This window comes from Tachysurus vachellii, chromosome 20 (genome assembly GCF_030014155.1).
Source record: "Tachysurus vachellii isolate PV-2020 chromosome 20, HZAU_Pvac_v1, whole genome shotgun sequence".
NCBI classification, from domain to species: domain Eukaryota; kingdom Metazoa; phylum Chordata; class Actinopteri; order Siluriformes; family Bagridae; genus Tachysurus; species Tachysurus vachellii.
This window is the reverse complement of record NC_083479.1, coordinates 2,785,421-2,795,000: the sequence shown is the minus strand read 5'-3', so window position 1 is coordinate 2,795,000 and position 9,580 is coordinate 2,785,421. Positions and strand designations below refer to the sequence as shown.

Genomic DNA, 9,580 nt, shown 5'->3' with positions numbered 1-9,580 from the left:
TAAACAAATGAAGAAATGCGTTTAGATTTTACAACATTATACATTCAGTTTCACAAACCCGCAGAAAGCATTCACACGTCACACTTTCCTGCGTTTTTGTAACTGCTGAAAGGCGCCGTTGAAATCACCGTATGGCTTTCCATACACAATCTATTCACAGTTTGAGAATGTATACATGTATATAATTTATTTATTTATTTATTTATTTTGTTAAAATTAAACACTACGTTTCAATCACGATTTTAATTTAAAAAATGGTTGCAAAGTTTAGAAATAAATTTAAAAAAAAAAAAAACTTCAACATGCTGTTGTATAAAATCTTTCATCAGTTCTTCACAATTTTAGACACGCAGACAGATAGCTCATGTTACTCTATGTAGTCAAGCACAGAAAGACAGCATTATTCCAACATTACTGCTGCTTGGCTTGTTGTGTTTGTCAGAGCACATTTCTGATTAAGCAATTATTTATAAAATGCAAAGTACTATTTTGTTCATTAGAAGTTAGAGCACACTTCAAGTCACGTCAAGAGTCAAGTCAAGAGTCAAGAGTCAAGTCAAGAAGCTTTCATTGTCATTTCAACCATATATAGCTTTTTATATATAAACAGTGCATGTACACACTTTAAATGTAATGCAGAAATATAACTTTTAAACATCCGAATATCCCACAGATTTATCTCAATATATCTATCAGTTCATAAAGCTGTACAGCTCTGTATCCAGCACAAGAACAGGGTCTGTTCCATTGTGCCCCACTAGAGGTCACTTCAACCCCAAATATCACACTCTTCAAGACGTCAGTAAAATGATTATGAACCCAAGCCAAATATACAAAACTTCATACTCAGCATAATAGCAGATGAAACGTTTTCAAGCTGATGCTCAAAGGAGCCATATTCATCAATAAATGTCCTTGCTTCAGATAACAAGACGTTTATATAACAGTGAGAAGTTTAATATGAAATAATACAATTATAAGAGTATATCCGAGATTATAAGCAAGGATTACTATTATAAAAATGATACTAATATAACTAATATTTTTTCCCTCTTGAAGTCTTGAAGAAAAACGCAGCGTGTCACGTTACTAAGAAACCCACACTGCTCGTTCCTGCGTCAAAAATCAAGGAGCTTTATTTCTGACCACTACGTATCGTTCACACTGATGACTTTTTTCCATAAGTTTAACCACATACATATTTTTATTTCATTTCTTGGAGCCTTTACATGATGATACTGAGCGACAGTACAAAAATCATCAAACTCAGATTTCACACTTGAATAAAATCTTTGAATGAAGGTTTTAGCAGCATGTAACGAGAATCTACATTCCATCTACAACAGAAAACAAGGGTTGAACAAGTTATGACATTTTTGTAGCAGCTACTTCAAGCATGCAAGAAACTCGCTGAGGCATAAATCAGTGAAGGGAAACGATATATGTGTACTGTACCGTACCAGCAGGCTTCTGTAACGTTAAGCCAGGGCTTGCGCCAGGGTCAGCCGTGTTTAGAAGAGAATCAACAGTAGTTTCTTGCTTGAGGGCTTACGCTAATGATAGATTTTCACCCAATATGACCGTTTAGCATTGATGAATTGTGCCTTCTGTAGTATCTTTGACAGTTGTGTGTAAGTTCTCTCTAAGGTGAGAAAATCACCACTTAAATGTGAAAATGACACGTGTTGTTTTTAGGCACTTCACATTTAAAGTTTAACACGTTTTTTACATTGTAGTGTGCGTTTTATTTTCTGATTTATCACCCGAGACACGTAAGTTATAGGAATGTAATCCGTGTCGCTGTTTATATCCATTTTACTGTCTCTACACCTGAAGTGGGTGTCTCCTAAATCAGAACTTTAGATTAATTATGAGCACTACCACTATCCCAGAAGCACTGGGGGGGAAATCCTAGTTGTAGAAATGAAGAACTGTTTGCATGGTGTACAGAGATTGGTTTGGACTGTTCCTTAGCTTCTGCTTCAAGACATGAGCTCAGGATTGATCTAATTTAACCTGAAATCTAATTTAAACCACCAGCTACTAATGAACATGGTCTTAAATTGTCCCAATTATTTTGTTTTCACTCCCAATGCACAAGATTAGATACCCTGTGTGAGCCTTTCTTGGAATATTTCTTTTTTTTAATAACAGGCCCCGACTCTGGACACTGAAACCTTCGAATTTTGTCTGTATTTTTATTTGCTTATTCCGAATAACGTATTCGTGTCCAATTACACCTAGTAGATCATGTGATAGAGTTCATACATGCAGTTTCATGATCAAATACAGTATTGCTCACAATCACGTGTATGTGACGCGTCTATCTAGTACACATGGCACTATTCTCTATATGCTTTACAGAATGATGATATAAACAGTAAATGTGAATAAATAGCCACTAGAGTAACACTGATTAATGTTCCTGATGGATGATTAAGCTGTTCTGTGAATCCCCTCCCATGAGACTAATAAACACACCTGTAAACAACAACAGTGCTGGTATTCACTCTGCCCTACGGGGCTGCGATTGACAGTCGATAGCTTAACAACCATTAATAGCACACTGTCAATGTGCAGGCCTCGGGCCTTGAAGCTTGTAAATTCACATTTTATGAACTATTTTCTCCACTTGTCAGCTGGTTGATGTGTGTGATGAGCTTTTATAGATTTAACGCAACATTTTCCATGTTTAGGTATTTTTTAAACTTCTGAAATTCTGCTGGGGGCATGGTGGCTTAGTGGTTAGCACGTTTGCCTCACACCTCCAGGGTTGGGATTCGATTCCCGCCTCCACATTGTGTGTGTGGAGTTTGCATGTTGCATGTTTGCATGAGTTTGCAACCCTCCGTGCCTCGGGGGTTTCCTCCGGGTACTCCGGTTTCCTCCCCCGGTCCAAAGACATGCATGGTAGGTTGATTGGCATCTCTGGAAAATTGTCCCTAGTGTGTGATTGCGTGAGTGAATGAGTGTGTGTGTGTGTGCCCTGCGATGGGTTGGCACTCCGTCCAGGGTGTATCCTGTCTTGATGCCCAATGACGCCTGAGATAGGCACAGGCTCCCCGTGACCCGAGGTAGTTCGGATAAGTGGTAGAAAATGAATGAATGAATGAATGAAATTCTGCTCACTGAATGTATTGCAATGTCAGTGTGAACCGGCTACAGTCTGTGATATTTATATTAAATATGTAAGTAATAAAGCATTGAAAGGTTCCCAAATTTTGGGCACCCATAACTAAAAGGCACTGAGATGAAGCAGTTTATTCCTACAAAAAGTATGTTATTCCTCTATAACACAATGTTTATCATTTTTATTTTTTTAAAAATCAACATATTTTATTCTTTTATAGATAAGTCCTGGTATGACTTGCATTATAGCAACTATACTGTATACAGTTGCTTCCTCCCCAGCACCCTCTTTCATTCCCTCTCCTGACTATTACAAAATGCTGACACTGGAGACTCCTTCCATAAATGTTAGAAAAGTGTTTTCATTTTTTTTACCATATAAAGAATTAGGCATTTTTAAATAACAGCACTTATGTGCAGCATCAGCAATGCATCTCCCTGTAAATTAATGGAAATCAACATATTAGAACTTAGCGTGTTAATTTAAACTTATTCTAAAAATTGCTCGACCTTCTGAACACTTGGGATCGCATTATAACATTTAGTTCTATCACATAAAAAGCCTTTGTGTATTCACTCTCTCATGGAAAAACTAAAACATCATCAGTAGTTACAGTAATTTACATGATTTTTTATAATAATCGGACCGTCGGTGCGTTCAGAGTTGACTCATCCTTCGGCGTTGCTCATCACTCTCTCTCTCTCTCGAGTGGTGAGAGTGAGAGATGTGTTATGTCTACTGACTCAGGCGGGGGGGGTTTTCCGTTAAACCAGTATGTAAAGTGGCAGGGGTGTGTGTGCGCCAGACAGTATTACAGTATTACACTAAAATGTAGTGTCGAAAAAATTAATATGAAATCCCACAGTGATGAGTTGGGATTGTGCCCTTTTGTTATCCCAGTGTATTGTCAGTAAACTGAATACCAAATGAAAAAAAAAAAGAGTCTTTAGATGTAAACCAGAGACAATTGCTGATAAAAATTACAATTACTTCGCTGTTAGATTTATTTATTTATTTATGTATTGGATTTGAAAAACTACCCAAGGCCATCTGTCTTTGGCAGGAGGATATGTTTTATAGAGGTGTGAAAATTCCACTCGGAAAGCCAAAAACATACATTAACATACCTCTGCAAAAGCCAAGGTTAGCAACCGGACTCTACTTACTCATTACTCTAACTACCCCTTAGGAAACGCGTATCTATAATGTTGGACACAAACCTCTAATAACACGCAAGTAACAACCGCTCATTATGTGGGCCTGAGCTAGAGATTTACAAATCTCAGGAAAGTGTCGTTGGACAGGTTCCCCTTGTCATGAAAATGGTTATTCCTTCAAGGGTGTTGCAGGACGCTCAGTAAAGGCCTTGATTTATTCTTGGCGGCTGATAATTACTAGTGTCTTGTCATCTGTCAGAAGGAAAGGACTTGGATGGTCTGAGGCACAAATTTCATGTTCTCAATGGGAGACAATAAAATCTGACATGAGCCACTTATAAATCATCATCTGGTCCAGGGGGATGGTCCACGCTTTGGTGAGACAACCACAGATTCATACCAAATTATATTCAGTAATATAACAACACAATAACAAAAAGCTTCTCTAATCTTAAGGAAGTAAAGTTGTGTTGAAGTGCTGCAGTGTCCTGTTGTTTTTGACAATTTTGAAGCACAATATTTGGCTTTATGAAATACATCATTGCAGATCTAAATATGGGGAATGTTAACACCCTTTTAAAGTGTATTTTTATCAACTATCTTTCCAACATGCATTAAAGCACCTTAATACCACAATGCTGCTGAATTCTTGATTTTCTTTTTTTAGAGAGCAACTGCAAATCAGGTTTATATCAATGTGCTTATTGAATAGATTAACATTTCTTTTCATCATTTCGTCTTTTTGAGTTCGTTAAGATGTTTATTTACCGTTTGTGAAAAAGGTCTCCAGAGTAGGTGCTCTGTAACAGTCAGAGGTAAAGCTGCAACTAAGTTGTCTGCCATGAGAAAGTCCTCAGGACTATAAATAAAATGCAGAACAATTATCTTAAACATTAATGCATTCCATGTGCATTGTCCTTTTTTTTACCTCCATAACCAAATTTTTGAACTTGCATGAACATTAATCTCATGGCGCACATCACAATCAAGAATCCTTCTCAGCACTGCAAACAAAACCCCTAACAGGGGCTTATTACCAAGCAACAATGTGTCTAACTGAAAAGGGCTGAAACGTTCACATCGTTAGCTCTTTAACGGCTGGCGTCACTCGGCCGCAGCAGCCACCATAAACGAGGAGAAAAGGAGGGGATCCGTGTTCAGGCACGACCTCTCATATGGTGTCGGGGCAATGGCCACGGACTTACCCTAACAGTAACTATTGGTCTGGTCCACTGGACAGATGAGAAACACAACCAGTAGTTTGCTCAGCTAAAAAAACACACCAAGCTACAGTCTTAGAGAACATTGAACTTATTTTGACATAATGCCTCAGAGATGATGAAAACATGATCAAACATGACACTGATGGACTTGCACAGGACATACAAGTTGATGTAGTACACATTGGCATTGAACGAAAGAAAGAAAGAAAGAAAGAAAGAAAGAAAGAAAGAAAGAAATATGTCCACATCAAAAGATCTGTCTTTTGACTTTTGAACTAAGAAGAATTTAGCTTGTTTTGACAAGCATCATTTTTTTTTTCTTTTCTTTCTTTTTTTTTAAAGGAAGCTACACAAACCATGGTGTAAAATGGCTGGTTGCTCGAGCAAGCAACTATTACATGTTATAATTGTAAAATATTTGCCCTCTTTTCCCCAGCTTTGAAGTCCTGCTCCTTATCTAGGTTTGTCCTCAGGTGCTGTTGGGACTTGATTTATAGAAGTCTTACAAAGACACGCAAATTATACAGTTCATAAAGCCCTGCACCAGAAGAGCAAGGATCGCCACTCCGGAGACTACAAATTGCATCTGTGAACAAATCCAAATAATGGGTCCTAACTGTTTTCTTCCTCCTCTCATACAGTGTGAGAGGAAATACACAAAATACTGGTTATCTGATAAATACTGTACACAATTTGTCATGACGGGCCACAGACAAATTTAGATTGAGTTGATGGAGCTGATGATTATTTACCACACCAAAAGCAAAAAAAAGAAAACACTGAATTTCATTCACAATTTCTCACATCAAGGTTTTTATTTTTTGTAGGAATGTTTTGAAACATCTGATTTGCTGATATTCAAGGTGACCGTGTTATAACTTAAGTATACAGTGCAAAAGTGGTAAAAAAAAAAAAAAAAAGTCAATTAAATCAGCAAATAAAAATCCAAGGATAACAGTAATGCTGGTTATTTATTGTAAAGTAAAACTTCAAGACCAAGATCTCCCCATCAAATACTAAGCTACCAAGTGTGAGAAAGCAGACGTTTCAGAATTTCAGTTTGTAAAAATGGTGTTGTTTCCATGTACATTATGATCGTAACTCTTTCGATGTATGTAATTAACAGGAAAATTAATAACTGGAAACGCACTGATTTTAGTTTGTGTCAAACCCTTTCAGTGAAAGGTTAAAAAAACACTGTTAAGCGCCAAAGTGAGGTTGAGAAGAAGGTGTGTCTGTTCAACAAACTGATACATTTGCCTTCAGGGAACTCGTAAAAACAGTGCACCATTCCTCATGGGTGACTGTACCATGTGACTCTAGGAGAAGGTGCTTTAAAAAGCAGCCGTACCTGTTGGGAGGAAGCAAAGGTAATCATACCGTGTCTGGTGGAGTCAAAAGAGGCTCTGGACTGCACGGCAAAGCTCAAAATTCGGGATTGAACTCCACAGCAAACTGGAGAACCAAGTCGCATCTAGCAGTTCCAGCTATCAGCAATGACAAGTCGCAGCAGCTTTGCTGGCTCTGAGTACTCAGAGGAGGAGCTGGAGCTAAGTCTGGAGGCTCAAGTACACGATGACACCATTGACAGCGACCAAAAAGGTTCCTACACTGACAGCGCAAGTCCAAGCAGCACCCTCAGTGAGGCCGAGGAGGGTCGGTTGAAGAAACGCAGCAGGCCGGTGCGCTCTAAGGCCCGGAGAATGGCAGCCAATGTAAGAGAGAGGAAGCGAATTCTGGATTACAACCAGGCCTTTAATGCACTGCGTGTGGCACTCCATCACGATCTGAGTGGCAAACGCCTTTCCAAGATAGCCACGCTACAGCGTGCCATCAACCGCATTTCAGCGTTATCTGTGTTTCTTAGCAACAACCCACCCAACAGAGCCAGCAAAGCCTGTAACCACCAGGAATGCCACGGACAATTTGGACACCTGTCCCCGACCCATAAAGAGCCCCAGGGGTACATGTCCTGCGAGCAACCACTGGCACACCAGATACAGATGCACAGACGTCCTTCAGAGCAGCAAACTTACATCGACCATTGGAGACATGTGGGTTCCACCTGTCCACTATCTCCACGCTATTCCTGCTACTCACCCGAAGTCCAGCTGTATGCAAATGGTGGATCCTGTGGCAGTCCTGTCAGTGGCAATGCCAGTCCTTCACGGTACAGTACCCGCCTGAGTGACGGATTGGGCTACCAGGCTGGGGTTTGGGGATCCTGTTCTCAGACCTATGTAGATGGGCAAAGTGAGGCAACTCGACCTTTCTCTTGGCACATGGGCTATCTCCAGGAGGCAGGTCCTCAACAATGCTATCCGACGCTATGACCCCTTTTCTGAGGGAACTGTGATTAAACGAGATGAGGACACTGTGTAGGTGCAATCTTGACACCATAACCTGATCTGAGGCCCTGACTCTGGACAATTATCTGTACAATAACATGTATAATAAATAAATATTTCAAATGTAATCGGAAAACCTCAAAATCGCACAATCAATGAAGAGGTAAATAAAAGTGTTATAAAATATACCAAATGCTGAAAATACTCAGGAATCAATGATTGTATGAAAAGGAAGATATTCAGTACTATTGTAAATAATTTGATGCCTGATTACAAATAAAATACAAAATAACAAAGTGGACTAAGCTCATTCTTTGCCTTCATTTCTTTTTTTATAAAAGATTATAGGCATTTTATTTAGACACCAATAAGAACCATATAAAAACTGTTTCCTTTGAGTAACGTTTCAAGGAAAAGGACTTTTCTATAACAATTAAATTGAAGCAAATAAGACATAAAAAGAAATCCAAAAGCACATAGAAACTGCAATTCACATTCAACTGAATGCAAACCTTCTCTCGTTTACATCAATCTCAGTGTGCTCTCTCATCTGGTCTGTTCATGCAAATATGAATGTTTTTATGAGAGATTAAAACAAAGCAACAAACACAACAGCAGTCGAACCTCTCGTCCCTAGTTTGGTCTTTTGAGCCTGCTAGGGGACTTCCTCACTCTGCGTGTTAATGAAAGCAAACAACGTTAATGTCAGACCGTTAGCATTTGCCGACAGACAGATTTATGAACTCTCAGGAAGGAAGCAGGAAAATGGCTCTGGCTGCCTGAGAAAAAACCCTGGTCCTGTAGCCTTCAGGTTTGCCATACAACACCGTCTGCTGCAGACCTTATCCCAGAATTTTCTTGAAAAATAACATAAAAAGACTTTCATGGAGCCAGACATGGAATTTTGTGGGGGAAAAAAATTTGGATCTGGCATGAGGGGAGGAACAGATGAGTTGAGGTGTAGGAGGTACTGGCTTCATTCTCATCGTTTATTTTTTTTTTCCTCCGGAGGTTACCATGAATCATGGAAGTCCCTGACTCAACCAAAGAGCGCTGAGTGACAAATAAAGGTGACGACATGTCTCCTCTTCCTACCCGCTACTGTCTGATGGCCAGGACACAATACAGACACAACACAGTACAGACACAATAACGGTTGATTGTACCGCTCTATGAAATACCATTAGTACAATTTTGTAAATCGTTTAAAAGACGTGAATATGTTCAGCGTCCACGTTTGTCATCTCAGCGACTGAGAAACAACTGAAAACATCCTTCATTTCCTCACACCTTACAACCTAGTGTACAAAAACAGTCAGATGACAGATATATGCCACCGACTTGGATAAGGCTACGATTGTTGTAATTTAGACTTTCTAATGCTGTGAGTCAATAATAACGCTTACACATCAACCCCACGGCACACAGCTCTGTCCGTCTGACACGCCTCCATTACGTCTTCCGTCTCCCGAGCCGTTGGAGGTATACGAGCAAGAACTGAGGTTCCATGAGAAGTCAAATGATGAAGAATGACTCATTTGGCTAAGATCATTGAACATAAAAACCTGTATACATGAACAAGCGTACACGTTATAAAAATGTCAAAAGCTATTTCCTCTCATCAACACTGCTAAATCCATCCATCTGTTAGATTATGGTATGTATACAGAACGGAGTATTCATCTGCCAGAAAAAAAAATTCAACTTACGTTACAAGAAGTA

At 39.2% G+C, this 9,580-nt stretch overlaps 1 protein-coding gene across 1 annotated transcript; it reads left to right on the top strand.

Moving 5' to 3' along the window:
* Positions 1-7,006: 7,006 nt before the first annotated feature.
* On the top strand, positions 7,007-7,843 carry bhlha9 (basic helix-loop-helix family, member a9). The gene has a single exon (XM_060895511.1). It carries the CDS (start codon positions 7,007-7,009, stop codon positions 7,841-7,843), a length of 837 nt encoding a protein of 278 aa, XP_060751494.1.
* Positions 7,844-9,580: the final 1,737 nt, after the last annotated feature.

What these genes read in the sequence shown, in the direction of transcription:
- bhlha9 (XM_060895511.1), top strand. Translation starts at nt 7,007, where the DNA reads ATGACAAGTCGCAGCAGCTTTGCTGGCTCTGAGTACTCAGAGGAGGAG.